This window comes from Tasmannia lanceolata, unplaced genomic scaffold, assembly GCF_043159265.1.
Source record: "Tasmannia lanceolata isolate RefF3 unplaced genomic scaffold, GAP_Taslan_0.1 ptg000024l, whole genome shotgun sequence".
Taxonomy (NCBI): Eukaryota; Viridiplantae; Streptophyta; class Magnoliopsida; order Canellales; family Winteraceae; genus Tasmannia; species Tasmannia lanceolata.
In genome coordinates, this window is record NW_027518701.1 from 425,380 (window position 1) to 443,346 (window position 17,967).

Sequence of the window (17,967 nt, forward strand, 5' to 3'; positions counted from 1 at the left end):
AAAGAAGATAGAATAACATTAAAAGGAAACTAAATATAAGGGACGGAACCTTGAGCAAAAGTGTACCAAGCGGTCTACAAGTGAGTTAGCTTGCCAAAAGAACGCAAGAATGTAGAGTATTTGTGAAATTCGACTAAAGACCAATGATTTACACGGCACTTTCGATCTACTGTTGACACGTGCATCAACAATAACGTGTCAAAACACCTAACCCCAGTAAATGTATTGATAGAAATATCAACATAATGTGGGTGTCTTGATATTGTTTTTTAACATATGTCAAGTATGAAACATTTATGACCAGTCCTATTCAATGAATAATGTTTTAAAACATTTTGTTATTAACTCTTCTTTAATTAAGATTCGGTTTTACCCCTCTCCTTTATTATTATTATTGGCTCTTCTTTAATTAAGATTTTGTTACACCCCACTCTCACCCCCTCGAAAAAAACACAAAAGCCTAAACAAGCTCTTCTTCTGTCATTATATTCATTGCATGCAGTACGCTACACATGTCGAATCTCAATGTCGTGACCCTCAATCAAATCTTAGATTTCTTCGACCGGGTCGACCAACCTCCACGGATACCGGGTACCATTGCTTTGAAAATCTTACGATTTTAAATTCAAATCCTATGGATTTCAATTTGATTCCCATTATTGAATCTTACATTGTATGAATTGTACGATTTACAATAAAATCGTAAGGCCAAAGGGCATAATGCTATACTTAAACACACCATATCGGGTAACATAGTACTCTTTGGCCCATCTTGATGTTCTCTGACCATTGGATTCATCATTTATTTGTCTAGTACATTGATTTTTCTTTGTTTATTTCGTTTATTTAAGGATTATGGGACTTATTTGTTATTATTAGATTGGCCTAGATATGGGGGACAATAAAGCACGGATACGGGTATGACACGATACGGGTACGTGGGAAGTAATTTAAAAAAAAGGATACGGGTACGTTGGGGGTACGATGAATATAATATATTTTTATATTTTATTATATATTTATAAAAATTAAAAACTTAAATATTTTGTTAAAGAATTCAAACAATTTAATTGGAGAACAATCAAATAATAATAACATCACCAAAATCTTATATTCCTTTTAAGTTGTTACGTTTTTAATTATGGGATATATATATACAAGAAATCGTTTGTGAGCAACTGCTCAGATAAGTTTATCTGAGCAGAGCTCACAAACCATAGGGGGGGCACATTTTGGGGGTGATCCTAAGCATTCATTTGAAAGGCTCCATCATGGGTGGGGTGTGTACCAAAAATCAGCTCCATTTGGATCATCTTAGGGTGTCCATTTGTGGAGGGGAAAAATGGGCAGATTTGTGGACAAACAGTATCTGTCCATTTTTCCCTCCACAAATGGACACCCTAAGATGATCCAAATGGAGCTGATTTTTGGTACACACCGCATGGGCCTTCCAAATGAATGCTTAGGATCACCCCCAAAATGTGGGGCCCCCTACGGTTTGTGAGCTCTGTTCAGATAAGCTTATCTGAGCAGCTGCTCACAAACCATTTCCTCATATATATATATAATAGATATTTTGATGTATTCACCCCACCAGTTAATTGGGACAGCCCCTCTATTGTAAATCTGTAATTTTCAATTTAATTCGAACCGAGTGCGCACCAGATACGTACCCAAACCCCTGAACTGGATGTTCGTTTTGTTTGTTGTTTTGGTGCGTACCGGGTCGGCACCAGATACGTACCCAAACCCCTGAACTGGATGTTCGTTTTGTTTGTTGTTTTGGTGCGAACTGGACCCGGTACGCACCCAAAGATTACCCAAGCGCACTCGCACCCGATATGGGTGCGTGGGCCTCCACAGAGTACCCGTGCTTCTTAGGTGGGGGATGTCCACATCATCTAGGGCCCACCTTTGCACACACCATTTTTGCCTTCTCCCTTTTATTTAGTTAGTTTTTCCTATTATGCGCTTATGCTACTAACTTCTTATTCTTTGTAAGGGTATGGAGGTCTTTTCACTTTCATTTAAGTGAGCTAGCAAAGGGGCCCACCACGAAAAAACTATAAAAGAGAGCAAAAGGGGAGAAAAGCCTTAAATTTTCATAATTTGAGAAAACTAAGAAAAGAGGAGCCGTAGCCTCCCTCTCGCCACGAAAAAACTATTATGCGCTTATGCTACTAACTTCTTATTCTTTGTAAGGGTATGGAGGTCTTTTCACTTTCATTTAAGTGAGCTAGCAAAGGGGCCCACCACGAAAAAACTATAAAAGAGAGCAAAAGGGGAGAAAAGCCTTAAATTTTCATAATTTGAGAAAACTAAGAAAAGAGGAGCCGTAGCCTCCCTCTCTCCACTGACGCCATGCGCGTCCTTCCCTTCCCCTACATGAGGTAGGCCTCTCGCTCTCTCTCTCTCTCTCTCTCTCTCTCTCTCTCTCACATGCACACACATTCTCGCCCCTCTTACTCCCTCTCGCACTCTCATACCCTCTCTCTCTCTGATTCGCACCCCCTCTCTAAACTTTCTTTCTCGTCCTCATCTCACCGACCTCTCTTTCTCTTCCCTTAACTCTCTTTGATCTCTCTCCTTCGTACAACCTCTCCATTCTCTTCTCCCTTTTTGTACTTCTCTTTCTTGGAATCTTCTACTTCTCTCTCATATTTCATTCATATTCCATTTCTTCTTTCATCTCTTTATATTCAATTCCTTTATTTCCTTCTTTAAAGCAACAGTTTGGAGAGGGACGTTGCTGCCTAGAGTTTCGCAACGCGCCCGCGAGCTTCTCCCCCACTCTCTTGGACCTTTTGCTAGAACGGTTTTGAGGAAAAGGACTGTTGTGTTTTCCAGTGAGATTTTTCTATTATTTTCAGCCATCTCTTGAACCCTTTTGCCCTTTGAAACCCATATGAACTTTACCAACAATTCACCCTAACAGATTCTAAGAGTTTTACCTATATTTAGTGTAGTTTTGGGCCCTAGATCATTATTTTATTTCATGGACAGCAGATAAAAAGTGATTAATTTCAGACATTTGAACCTCACATTCTCATCATTTTGTGTTATTTAGATTGTCATACGCACTAGTGCTTATCATAGATTTTTTTTCTATTAACAGGTTCCCATTAAAGCTAATTTATATGAATCTCTATGCTGAGGGATTGTATATGGTATGTGGACGTGAAAGTTTGTTCCATTCAGTTCCTGAATTCCTTATAGTTATCCGCGAGCCTCTGGGTTTGGTGACGGGGTCTATTTCCTTGCTGATGTCACTTACTCTCAGAATAGAATCAGAGGCTCTGGTTTTCGTTTAGAACTCCCAATGAGATGGTGGCGGTTACCATCAGGAGGGCCGCGAGCCTGATGTACCTTTCATCCTTTCTAGTCAATGAAAAAACCCTACTATCTCAGCTGAAATGGCTTGGTTTTCGTTTAGAACTCCCAATGAGATGGTGGCGGTTACCATTAGGAGGGCCGCAAGCCTGATGTACCTTTCAACCTTTCTAGTGAATGAAAAAACCCTACTTAGAAATGGCTTCCCGGTGACAGGGTCTATTTCCTTGCTGATGTCACTTGCTCTTAGGATAGAATCAGAGGCTCTGGTTTTCGTTTAGAACTCTCAATGAGATGATGGCGGTTACCATCAGGAGGGTTGGGAGCCTCTGGTTTTCATTTAGAACTCCTAATGAGATGGTGGCGGTTACCATCAGGAGGGTTGCGAGCCTCATGTACCTTTCACCCTTTCTAGTGAATGAAAAAACCCTACTTATCTGGGCTGAAATGGCTTCCTGAACTAAAAGATGCAAACCCGGAGGCCCGCGGATAACTACAAGGAATTCAGGAGCTCAATGGAACTAACTTTCGCATCCACATAGCCATATCCAAACACAAAACAAATAAGCAAGCAGTAATTGATTAACCTCCGCATAGTGATTCATAAAAATTAGCTTTACAGAGAACAGGTTATTGGAAAAAAAATTATATACTAAGCAATAGTGCATATAACAATCTAAATAACACAAAAAGATGAGAATACGAGGTTCAAATAACTGAAATTAATCACTGTTTATCTGCTGTCCATGAAATAAAATAATGATCTAAAGCTCAAAACTACACTAAATAAAGGTAAAACTCCTAGAATCGATCAGGGTGAATTGTAGATAAAGTTCATAGGTTTCAAAGGGCAAAAGGGTTCAAGAGAAGGATGAAAAATAATCGAAAAACCTCACCAGAAAACGCAATAGTCCTTCACCTCAAATCTGTGCTAGCAAAAGGTCCAAGAGAGTAGGGGAGAAGCTCATGGGCGTGATTCGAAACTCTGTATAGCAACTTCCCTCTCAAAACTGTGTCTTTAATGGAGAAAGGAAAGGAATTGAAGACAAAGAGATGAAAAAAGAAATGGTATATGAATGTAATATGAGAGAGAAGTAGGAGAATCCAAAAAGGTGAAGTAGAAAAAGAGATTAGAGAGAAGAGAATGGAGAGGTTGTACGAAAGAGATCAAAGAGAGTTAAGGGACGAGAAAGAGAGGTCAGTGAGATGGGGACGAGAAAGAAAGAGTTCAAAGAGAGGGAGTGTGAATCCGATATATATATATATATATATATATATATATATATATATATATATATATATATATATATATATATAGAGAGAGAGAGAGAGAGAGAGGAAAGTGTTTCTAGTCCGGCCGACTAGAGATCATTCTCTAGTCCGGCCGACTAGAGATCATTCTCTAGTCCGCCACCCAAAAACACATGGGTCCCACATATTTGGGTGATGCAAAGCATTCATTTGATGGGCCCAGACATAGAGACTGTGTCCACAAGAAATTAGCTTCATAGGATCATCCCAACCCTATGATTTGTGGAGCTTAAAATGGACGGCTATAAACCGCCACAAATCTGTCTATTTTTTAACTCCACAAATCGAAGGGTTAAGAAGATCCTATGAAGCTGAATTTTTGTGGACATCCTATCTATGATGAGGCCTATCAAATGAATGCTTTAGATCACCACAAAATATGTGGGACCCATGTGTTTTTGGGTGGTGGACTAGAGAATGATCTCTAGTCGGCCGGAATAGAAACACTTTCCTCATATATATATAAAGAGAGAGAGAGAGAGAGAGAGAGAGACGAGAATATGGATGGTATGAGAGTGCGAGAGGGAGAAAAGAGGGGTGAGAATGAGAGAGAACAGAGAGATTTAAGAGAGAGAGAGAGAGACCTACTTCGTGTAGGTGAAGGGAAGGACGTGCATGGCGTCTGTGGAGAGATGGAGGTTGTGACTCCTCTTTTCTTAGTTTTTTCTCAAATCATCAAAATCTAGAGTTTTTCTCCATTTGATCTCTCTTTTATAGTTTCTTCTTGGTGGGGCCCCTTTGCTAGCTCACTTAAATGGACGTGAAAAGGCCGCCATACCCTTACTCACAAAGAATAAGAAGTTAGTAGCATAAGGGCATAGTTGGAAAAACTAACTAAACAAAAAGAAAAAGGCAAAAATGATGTGTGCAAAGGTGGGCCCTAGATGATGTTGACATCCCCACATATAGGTCAATCAAATAATAACGAATATGTCCCATACTCCTCAAATAAACGAAATAAACAAAGAAAAATCAATGTACTAGGCAAATAAATGAGGATCCAATGGCCGGATCACATCAAGCTCCCCTCGGGTGGAGAGAAACTCTGTCGAGTAAATATCTGTAACGCACTGAAACAAGTCCTCATGAAGTCCGCGTAACTCAAGCTATCCAGGTACAATCCGTCAATGGACGGTTTCTCCAACGAACAGGTATCATCGATGTGATCCGTGGCGAGTATATGTCGTCTTGATATTCATAATGTCCTCAATCTGATCCTCTGAAGAGGTGGCTGCTCGAAATGGTAAGGTATTAACATCATCCAGTTTATGCTCTGGCGGGTCTCCATGAAAATGATACATGTCGACAATGTTGAAGATGATGGAAGTCGCAACATCCTCAGGGAGGTCCAATAGGTAAGCATTAGGACCCCACCTCTAGAGGATCCGATAAGGTCCATACTTCTTCCGCTTCAACTTACCGTGGGCTCGAGCTGGAAATCGCTCTCGACGGAAGTAAGCCATCACCCAATCTCCCACAATGAAAGTCTGATCTCTACGGCACTGATCTGTTGCTACTTTGTACTTTTCAGTGCTGACATGCAACCACTCCAACACCTCTTGTTGTACCTCCTTTATGTGTTAAATGAGATCCTCGGCTTCAGCACTGCTACGTCCAGGGTAGGGTATGGGGGTACGATCAAGTAAGTGGGGAATGGGAAGGCCATAAATGGTCCCATAGGGTGATCTACCTGTGGTCCTACTAACGGAACTGTTATATGCAAATTCAACTTGACGTAGAATCAAATCCCATTGATGGGGTCTCTCGCTAACTAAACATCTCAACAAATTCCCTAGGCTATGATTAGCCACTTCTGTTTGCCCATCTATCTGGGGATGGTAAGGATTACTGAACTGAAGTTTGGTCCCCATTATGCTCCATAGAGTTCTCCAAAAGTGACTCAGGAACCTAGTGTCTCTATCTGAAGTGAATGACATAGGGACTCCATGCAGACGAACAACCTCCCTAAAGAATAGACTTGCCACATGACTAGCATCAGATGTCTTTTGACATGGAATGAAATGTGACATTTTGGAGAACATATCAACTACAACAAAGACGAAATCAAACTTCCTAGCATTCCGAGGTAAACCTATGACAAAATCTATACTAACATTCTCTCAAGGTCTACTAGGAATAGGCAAAGGAGAGTACAGACCTGTATTCTAGGCCTGAACTTTAAAGACTGACACATCCTGAACTGACGCACATAATGAATCACGCCGTATTTTAACCTAGGCCAAAAGTATCTCTGCTAGACCAGAGCGAGGGTCTTGGCCTGCCCAAAATTACCCGCTAAACCTCCACTGTGAAGTTCCTGAATGGGGTTCTTCCATAAAGATCCCTCAAGAATGCAAAAGCAAATACCACTAAATAAATATCCCTCATGGATGACAAATGTCGAACTAGGATATGCACCTCTCAACTGACATGACTTCCAAATAGAATTATATAATACATACTGATAGTATACGACATACACTCAGGATTTTGGTTTCGGAGTGGGGATGCAAATGGAAACATTTCAGTTGCTTCATGTCAGTTTCGGTGGAAATTTAAAACTATGGTTTTACTTATTCTGCTTTGGTAATTGTTAAGAGAAAAGACTTACGATATTTTATGACTCTGGTCAGAGTATTAACGGAGTTTTAGAACGGGCTATTCCTTTAAAAAAAATAGAAAGGACTATATAGGTGGAATGCATTTGTTTGGAATTCCTCCCGCTCATGTCATCTCTTATTGGAATGGTGTATGCAAAGATTGTGTTTGAGAAAGCAAGTATGGATGATGTATGGCAAAGACTCTCAGATGGTAGCATTGAACAAAATTTTGACATTAGCATTAGGCTTCAGTCGAATGATTTCGGTGAGCATTACCACCTGGCTTTGGAGGCTTTATCTACGATGCCTTGGAATCGTGTTGTTCACTTATGTTGATCCGACTAGCTACTCGTAAGCAATTGGCCAGGAGGTGATGGGTGCTATAAAAAATGGAATCTGTTTTGTGCTAAGTCATGGTACCAAAAAGGTTTGGATGGAATGGGGTTTGATGCCAGTCATTAAGTGGATAAGAAAGAGACATGCCATTAACGGTGCTTCAGATTAAAGGGGGGTTGAGGCTAGTCATTAAGTGGCTAAGAAAGAGACATATTCTGAATGGGAGTTCTTTAGTTTATTTATGAAAATGGAGTTCTGGTCTAGCACAACGAATTGTGTAATCCCCAATTACTGACTTTGGTAACCAACCCAAAGAATTTGATTCTGCCACTCCCATCCTAATCATGTTAAGGGACATAGTGCTTGATTACCTATTTATTTCTAAGGTTTCTCTATTTGAGGGATAGTTACAGAGAGAGAAGAGGGAGAGAAACGTGATTTGGGTGGGGTTTCTTGAGAGTGGGTAAAGATTTAGAGAGAGAGAGAGAGAGAGAGAATTGGGAATAGACACATAGCTTTCAAGATTTTAGGATTCAAGGGACCACAGGTGAAACATAGGTTTTCTAAGTTTTATTGCTCCTGCCCCACCAACACCCCAAAAAAAAAAGTTAAAAAGGGGGATTCACTTTATATGTAGTTATGTACACACACATATATAAGGGAAATTATGCTTGTAAAGAATTATTCTAATCACTTGTTTTCCAAAAACTTGAGTAAGATCCATAAGATATCTAAAATATTCAAATAGCAAAAAGTTTCCACATAAATGTAAGGCAATAATCCAACAATAAAGGAAGTGGACAGGATTTCTTTCAATAAATTCTCTTTATTTAAACTTCTCTCATTTGTCTGTGAGATTCTCAACAACTTCTTAGTTTATCTGAAGAGATAGCAAAGTTCTTAGAAATTTTGAGTAAACCGGCAATATGGTAGCTTAAAACTAATGAATTCAATACATCATATTTTCTCCCATTTTGTAGATTTGACGCCAAAATTTAAACAGCGTCCAACTTCTGTGAATAAGCAGTTAGTAGGTCAAAGAGCAAAACAATTTCCGCTGTACTGTCGATTAGGCTCCCAATTTCAGTAGCAACTTTGAGATTTTGTAAATTGGTAGCTATCTGGCTATTTCATTAAAACAGTTACCATAAATCTCATAAAACGTCGCCATAGGATTAAAAAAAAAGGAAGAAGAACCAAATCTAGATTCAGAAGAGGTACCTCAAAGCTAGAGGGTAGAATAAGATAAATCGATTTCTCTAATAAAAACAGGCTGTGTACATTCATGGACAAAAAGTAGGGAGCCTTTTAAAGATAATAGATTAGAACCACGGCTACTTCAAAGGATTAAAATTCATGTAGCCATAGAGAAAATAAGAATAATCAGATCAGCAGTTGAACAATAAATACCTGTAGAACCAAATCGATGGAAGCACAAACGCAAACTTAAAAAACTAGTGTGAAACAACCAATTACTCCAGGGGCTTAAGCTGTTGGAGAAGGTTGGAGAAGGCATTATTTAATCTTTTATAATTTAACAACACCCCCTCCCCCCCTCCTCACGTGTGGCCCCTCATTTTTAGGGTTGGCATACACATGGCACATGTGTCCCTCTTTTGGGTTGACCACTGCATGTAGATTTTTTAAAACCGAGGAGGTTTGAACTCAGGACCTTTGCTCTGATACCATGTGAAACAACAAATTACTCCAAGAGCTTAAGTTGTTGGAGAAGGCGTTATTTAATCTTTTATACTTTAACAACTAGCAAATATAGTCAGCTATCAAAAGACTAACCAATGCTACAAGCTCCATTGCCAAACACTTCACAACAAATTACTCCAAGAGCTTAAGCTGTTGGAGAAGGCGTTATTTAATCTTTTATACTTTAACAACTAGCAAATATAGTCAGCTATAAAAAAAACTAACCAATGCTGCAAGCTCCGTTGCCAAACTCTTCCTTGCTCTCTCTACAAATTCGCGTGCTTCATCATACTGAAAAGAATAATTAAATCAGTTCTTACCTCAACAACATAACTATCATGGTGAGGAGTGAAAGGAAGAACGGTAAAATGGGAAAAAAAAGTTACCTTTCCACAGCGAACTAATAGAACAGCCCTGAAGAAAGTACCATTGCTACTTCCATCACCACTAGCAGCAGTGTTCCCAGAAATCCGAAGCTTCGTTTCGTCACCATCATCCAATCGTGAAACATATTCCGCCATTTGTTCCCACTCCCCCATGTTCCATGCAGCACTAGCGGCCTAAATAAGCACATCAAACATGCATGCATTAAAATTTTGGTTTTGGTTTCTGTAGTGGTTTTGGTTTCGGTCCCTACCAAAACCGATTTTTTTCTTTAAATTTCGGTCATTTCGACCGAAATTTTAATTTCTGTCAAAATGACTAAATTTCGGCCGAAATCCGAACTGAAATCCGAAATTTTCACGACCGAAATTTAAAACAATGCAGACATGTGAATAGAGAAGCACAAACAAGAACTGAAGCACAAGGTTCAGCAGTTTGGGTATCAGAGGGGGAAAAGGAATCACGAACCATGGGTGCCATTTCCAGTCGAGCTGCTGGTTCGGCTGGGGTCCAATATTCTTTGCAAAGGTTGTTGAGCTCTTCCCAGCGAGCCAATGCGGCAAGACACTTCATTTTCCCTGTGAATGATACACGTCAAATAGAATAGTTAGTCGAGCATATCAAACACATAGAAATCATAATTTAGAGGTAAAAAAAAATGAGTTTGAGTATGTTAAAATGAACTGGATTGCCAACTCAAGACATAACTAAGGGCTAGAGTAAGGAGATAAAAACCAGCAATAAGTATCATCTAATTTCAAACAAATAAAGTCTCCTAATTTCCTTCTTCATTTCTCATTTCTTATCCCCCGATATGGGATACATGTATCCGCATCCATGTTTTAGATTCAGAAAAAAGTCGAGTTGAACCTCTGCTCTTATATGTGTCTGTGTCCATATTCATATTGAGATAAAATAATTAGGGTGCAATAGAGCTTCCTTCAAATAATAGATTCCGAAGAGCTTTACCAGCATTTGTTACTCTAAATGGGTGAAAAGCCACATGGGCCATTTGTTCGACATTAGGGTTTGTGGCATCTTGTGCGTTGGAGAAATACTACACATACCATGTATTCTACGCAAAATTTTATAGAAAAACAAAAAGGAATATACGACAGATACTGACAAAGGGCAAATAATACCAACGACCAACATCAATGCAAGACACCAAAATTAGCTATCTCCTCTGTAATGAATGTGGGCAAAACATCGCAGCAAAAACATTTGATATAACCTCAATCTTTCTAAACATGTTTGCCATTGAAAAAAAAAATTTCTAAACATGTTTAAGTACAAACGAGGAACGTGGCATTCCTTAACCATAATATAACTAGTAAAGAATCATCTTCAACCAGCGTGTTGGAGAAATCAATAATAGAAAAGAGCTTCATGCCGCTCCTCGCATCTCAAAGTTCAGCTTCAACAGCTTCGGCTTTACCAGTAGCATTCACAAATGCCAAGATCACATTGCCATCGTGGTTAGAAATTACACCCTAAAAGAGCCTTCCTATGCTCATTCAATTCATCATAAGAAACTGTGTAGCTTCCATGAAAAATTAAGCTAGAGCTATTCGACGGAGGGCTTTTTTCACTCATCAGGTTTTACTAGAGTTCCTACAATGATTCCCGCACCAGAATCAACAATTAAATATATGACAGGAATACCTTCAGATCCACATGGATTTCAGTTTTCCAAGTTTCAATAATAGTGCCATAAAACGCCCTATAGGTTTTTACAAACACACAATCAAAGAGAAAAACTAATCCAAATAAGAGAGATTGCTCAGTGTGATTGCTCTTCCTCGAACTTCATCTAGCAATCCCATAGAACCTATAATTTAGCCAACACTTCGAATTTATTGTTGAAACATGTCGTGTAGTGTCTGACACAACATACATGTCCACACGTGTCGACACTCCTTTCAACACTTTTAAATGTACAGCCAAAACTGTTACTTAATATGGGCGTGTCGACACGTTTTTTGTACAGTGTCAAGTGTTGTGACATTCTATTTTATTATTGAATATTGTGTTTAACTTTTTTATTATTAACATTTCATTTATTATCTCTAGCAAAACAAGGGATCCTGATAGTGAAGTGGGAGGAAGTTTGCAAACCAATTAAAAGTGGGGGTCTAGGCAAAAGGAGGATTAAGGAGAATAATACTGCCCTTCTAGGGACATGGTTGCAGAGATTTGGAATTGAGGGCTCTCCCTTATGGGCGAAAGTAATTGAAAACAAGTATGGAGTTGCGCCGGGTAACTGGGTAACAGAAGATAAATTCAGTTATCCTGGGGTAACAATATGGAGAGACAACATGCAATTCAGCCACACATTTGATGTAGGCATCAGATACAGAGTTCACTCGGGCGATAGAGTCCGTTTCTGGCTAGATACATGGTGTGTAGATCAGCCGTTAAGGATATGTTCCCGGAAATGTTTGCTAACGTTGTGCTCAAGGATGGGTCTGTCATTGATAACACGGAAAGAAGGAATGAATGTCATTTGGAAGCCTCAATTCCGACGAAATTTCTTTGATCGGGAGCTTACATCTATTGCTAGGCTGTTGGAGTTGCTAAAAGAGGTGTAGGATGGGGAAAATAAACAGGATTGGATCTGGAATACCTCTAGTGAATTCACAGTTAAGTCTTTCTACCATAATTTAGTGGCTATTTCCCGAGTCTGCACCTGTAGCTAGAGTGTGGACCTTCCAATTTCCCCTCTAAGAGTAAGCATTTTTGGGTGGGTGGCTGTGCTTGAAAGGATTTAGATGGTGGACTTCCTCCATAAGAGGAAGATTATCATTATAGATCATCTAGTGCCTGGCGGTGTACCCTCTATTTCAGCCAAAGTATGGAAATTTCATTGTCCGCCTAGGGTAAGCTTTTTCAGCTGGGAGTTGAGCCGGGGCTGAATCCAAATGATGGACTTTCTCACGATGACGGGTAGGTGGCTTGTGGAACATTGGCCCCTTTGCTTGAAAGATGGGGAGTCCATTGATCACACTTTTAGGCATTGTTGGGCTGCGAGAGAGGTATGATGTTTTATATTGAGGAGGTTTGGCATTTGATGGGTGTTCCCTCGGACAATTCATGAATTGATCAATAGTTGGGAGTTGGTCCCCTGGAAAAAGAAAGGGAGGTCTTATGGAGGATGTGTCTACTAGCCACATGGTGGATTATATGGAAAGAGAGGAACTCCAGAGTGTTTGATGGAGTGGCCAAAACTTCGTATTGGCTCTATTTAAAAATCATAGTTCTATCCATCTTGTGGGCGAGAAGCCTCCCGTTGTTTAGATTTGTATCGGCTTTTGACTTATGGGAGGGATGGCAAATAGTGTGCAATGAAAGAGAAAGAAGACCCCAAATTGTTCAGTATTGGGAGGCACCTCCTGATGATCTAAAAAACTTAATTTTGGTGGTTCTAGCCTGAGCAATTCGGGGCTGGCAGGTATTAGGGAGCTTTGTAGACTCTCTTGGCTCAGTGAAGTGGGCCTACTCTGGTTCTATTGGGATATGTGATTCAAGTGAAGCCGAGGTTAGGCTGGCTTTTCAAAGTACCAAGCGACTAGATAAAGAAGTCTATGATAAGGTGATTGTGGAGGGCGATTCCAAAAATGTGATTAAGTGGTTATAGGGTTCGGGAGCTCCTCCATTGACATTTTTAACTTATTTTGAGGAGATTTCAGACTTAACTGATGGTTATTCCATAGTTTTAAAGCATGTAAGGAGATCTGCGAATAGTGAAGCAAATTCCCTTACTAGGTCTGGGGTGGTAGGTTGAGTTTGGAGTGGTTTGACTTCCTACCACCCTAACTTCTTTGTATTTTATGTCGGTATTTGTTTTAGCTCCTCCTTGCACTCTTGAGGACCACCTCGGTTCTCGCATTATCAATATATTCTACTACCATTTTAAAAAAAATCATAATAGATCATTGCCCTTTATGCATAGAGGGAGGGGAATCTGTGGATCATCTATTCTTGCATTGCACGGTGGCTAGAGAGGTATGGTGTAAATTATTATATAGGTTTGGCATCCATTCGGTGTTCCCAGCAAAGCTAATCGACCTTCTTCGAGGATGGCCGTCTGCTCCTTGGAAGAAAAGAGGTAGAATTCTACGGAATATATCATTATTAGCCACCTTGTGGGTCATATGAAAGGAAAGAAATGCTAGAGTCTTCGACGGGATCTCCAAAACATCAGCCTATCTAATCATTAAAGTCATTGCCTAGTCGATCTCTTGGGCAAAGACCCTTCCCAGTTTCAAATTTGTATCAACCTATCAATTATGGGAAGGTTAGAGAAAACTATGTTCTAATAGTGAGAGGAAAGTAAAGACAGTGCAAGAATGGGCACCCCCTCCAATCGGCATTCTGAAACTCAACTTTGATGGATCTAGCTTTGGCAACCCCGAACCGGCTGGGGTTGGTGGAGTTTTGACAAACGGACATGGGGAGGTTCTTTGAGCGTTTGCGGATCCCATTGGAATAGCGGACACATCGGAAGCAGAAGTGCGTGCGGTTTACCAAGGCTTAAAGCTTGTGATGAGAAATGGCCTAACCAATGTGATAATAGAAGTGGATTCCTTAAATGTGATCCGATGGCTTAACAAATTGGAGAAACACCCGTGGAGATTTGACAGATTGTTCGATGAGATGTTTGATTGGGGGAAGTCTTCTCCTACCGTCTTCCATCATGTGCGGAACTCCACAAATTCGATAGCGGACAGTTTAGCTAGAGAGGGTGTCTCAAAAGAATTGTTGGCTCTATTGACTATCTCCCTCCTTGATTTTGTACATATCTTGTAGTTCCTCTTCTTCTTGATCTCTTTTGGATGTACTTGACCATCTCGGTCCTCTTCTTTGAATAATATTGGCTACCATTTTTTTAAAAAAGAAACATTTCATTTATTATAAACTCGTCTTTTAGCTCTTCTTTAACTAACATTTGATGTTATATCCCCTCCCCTAAACCCAAAGCCCTAGACAAACTCTTATTCCAATTATATTCATTGTATCCTATTGGTCTCCCTTTGTCATTGAATAATTGAAACCGAATAGAACTAGATTAAGTTGACGAATGCCTTGTGATTTGATGATTTCATGATTGTTGTAAATTAAAGTTGATCAATCCTAATATTTATTAGTTTGTTGAATGAATATTTTTTTGATTGGTAATTTTGTCAAATGAATATTCTATTTATATTGCTGCAAATTATAATAATAATCAATAATTTTATGTATGTATGTGTATAGGCATGTCACCATTTCTAGATTTTTAGGGGTTTCCATGTCAGACACCTCAAATCCATCTTGAAATTCAACACACGAATCCATGTCAACAAATCATGATTATATTTAGTTTCTGTTTTAGCAGTGTCCCATTTTCTAACTTTTGGGAGTTTGTCGAGTCCGGCACTTAGTGGGTATCCACAAACCTTAGCATAGAATCCATTATCATGGTTCATCTATAATGGTATCCACAAATCTCAGCATAGAATCCATTATCATGGTTCATCTATAATGGTTGTCTCTTTCCTTTTATATATAAAAAGGAAGATGAGAAGACTTAACTCCTCCAGGGCAGATTTTGGCCCATCCAAACACGAAGCAGGTAGGGGTAGTGTGAGCAAATGAGGGGAGGATGGGAGGAAGTACAAGGTGGACACAACCAGGGTTGACACGAGGAGGCACTCTAGGGAAGGAGACTTTTCCTATGAACACAGAAACATATGCAAGGGGAAAACAAAAGAAATTTGCTGGTATGCTTAGGAATGTGGAGGAGAAGGTGGTGCAAACCCGGGGTTTGCGGGTAATTATGGAGAACTCGATGAGCTTGATGGGTAACCCATGCAATAAAATAGTTCAAACCATACCCAGATATCAGATTAAACAAGCAGAAATTGTCAAACCAGCCAAGTATGCTCTACTTTAGTGTGAGTTGTCAAGGGAATTCACGAGGGTTGAAATAGTCTCAAGCATGCATTAACGATTACCTTTCACATCAAATAAGCAAGAAGCAAATATAGCTATAAATAAAGAAGGCCTGGTTACGAACTAAAAGTCAAACAATAATGTCGCTAGGAGCTAACAACCATCGGTCAAATAGAAATATGGAAACCAAACACAAAACTAAGGTAGATAAGCAATCCAAAAGGTAAGTGGCTCCAAATGGGTCCAAAGGATGGAATAAAAATGGAAACAATCTCACCGAGTAGAAGTCAACATCTTGGTCCGGATCAATTGTTTAAGAGTCCCAAGAGAGTGGGAGAGAAGTCTGACAGGCTTGATCCGTCCAATGGCAGCCACTACTCGAAATAGGCCTAACCGGAGTGGATAAGATTCCTCATGCACAGCGCAGATAGGAAGGTACCCATGAGGATTTGTAACGGAGAGCAATGAAGGGGCTGTAACTAATACAGTTATCAACCGGGTGTCAATAAATAGAGTGGGAAAATGGAGAAGATAGGGGAAGGAATGAGAGGGAACTGCTGAAGAAGAGAGACTGCTCAGGGGGTGTTGTAACAACCCCTAAAACAGTTCAAGACAGCAAAGGATGTGAAGGAAAGGAAGAGGTAAGGGAGAAGAAGCTACATATGCCCAAAGAAGAGGGACTGGGCATTTGTAAAGGACTGCCCAGTTGCACAGTTTTGGAAAGGAGAGAGCTGTGACCAGTAGGTGAGAGGGAGAAAAGAAAGAGGGAGGATGAGAACCAAGGGAGAGAGAAGTGAAGAAGATAAAAGCAGGGGAGGGGGAAAGAGGGGTTCATTGCACCCAATGGAGAGGAGAAGCACCTCCTTGTGAGTCAAGGCTGAGGAGAAAACTCCACCTTGCGGCTGAAGTGGAGATGATGGCTTGCACGATTTTCCCAAATCCAAAATTAAGGCTTCATGCTCTCTTTTCTGCCTTCAATAATTTTTAAGTGAGATTTGCAGTTATAAGAAATGACACCGCCCCTCCATCTCCTTAAGTTATAACAAATGACCCATTTACCCCCACTTAAAATAAAAGGAAAACTACTAACCTAAGCGGTAAAAGGGTGGCTAACAACGGAATAGCACGTGTGAAGTGGCGAGTGAATGGCGTGGGCCCTAGATGATGTGGACATCCCCCACATTTAGGCTCTAGAAACAAAATATGATGAAATAAAAGGTCTATATAAGTCAATATGAAAGTAAAAATAATAAATAAAAGCAAAAGTCAATCTAAGTCTCTCTAAGCACTAGACCTGGTCGGATCACATCAGTTCTCCCCGGGTGGGAAGGAATGATGCGCTGGAACAAACCCTCTCAGAGTCGGTCCTCACCCTCATCAATCTAAGTGCAATTCGTAGATGGACGGCCTCGCCAACGAACAAGATATTGTAAATGTGATGTGTTGCGAGCGTTCGTCGTCCTGATGTCCATGATGTCGTCAATCTGATCCTCAATGGCTGAGCTCACTCAGAACAGTAAGGTAGTGATGTTAGCAGGCTGGTATGTCAGCTGGTGGAAAGGTGAGATCATGCTAAACAAGGATGGGGCTTCCAAAGGCAGCCATGGTATATCTTATGGTGGGAGAGTCGTAAAAAGCTATTGTGGTGTAGTCGTCTTCGCCTTTTCTCATTATTTCAATACTACAACTAACATGCAGACGGAAGCAAGAAGTATGTTGGACAGCCTAAGATACAGAAAATTATTGGGATTTAATAGGATTTGGATCGAGTATGATAGCAAGGTGTTAGTCGATTTACTTAAGCATAAAAAAGGACGCTATCCGGGCCATAAAATTTTACTAGTCTGATCTTATATCGCTTATAGCTGAGCTGAAACCACCGATGTCTCATGCCTACGGAGAGGTTAATCAAGTTGCCTACTCTTTTGCTAACCATGCTTGCGATAATAAATGTAATAATGTCTTCAGATTTTGGAGAGATCTTCCTAATAGAGCAACAGGTGCAGCTAAATGTGATGGTTTGGGTATACAAAGTATTTGATAGTTTTTATGAATTCAGAGGTAAGGTGGCATGTCCCCCTCTTGTACCTTTTTCTTATATCAATAAAATTTACAGTGCCGACCGAGTTCCTAGATAAATTCCGGGTTTTTAAAAAATATGTGTATTCAACAAAGAGATAAAAATTTGCATTAACAACACTGACACATGGCCTTTCTGGTTGTAAAAACTAATATAGGTAGGCAGACATGACGAACATATTAGCATACCTAAAATATCTATAAGAAAACGGCCAATCATTGACTAATTTTCTCCTAGCCAGAAATAACCAATGGGATGTAGGATTACTGCACAATGTTTAGAAGTAATAAC

At 40.0% G+C, this 17,967-nt stretch overlaps 1 protein-coding gene across 2 annotated transcripts in view; it reads right to left on the reverse strand.

Moving 5' to 3' along the window:
• TOR (target of rapamycin) overlaps positions 1-17,967 on the reverse strand; it is a 110,802-nt gene that overhangs the window by 34,494 nt on the left and 58,341 nt on the right. For both annotated transcript variants that reach the window (XM_077367818.1, XM_077367817.1), the window contains exons 33-35: positions 10,131-10,240; positions 9,665-9,838; positions 9,504-9,569 (exon numbers count right to left, since the gene is read on the reverse strand). In XM_077367818.1, the coding sequence (XP_077223933.1) occupies positions 9,504-9,569; positions 9,665-9,838; positions 10,131-10,240 (350 nt within the window). The remainder of the gene's footprint in view (positions 1-9,503; positions 9,570-9,664; positions 9,839-10,130; positions 10,241-17,967) is intronic.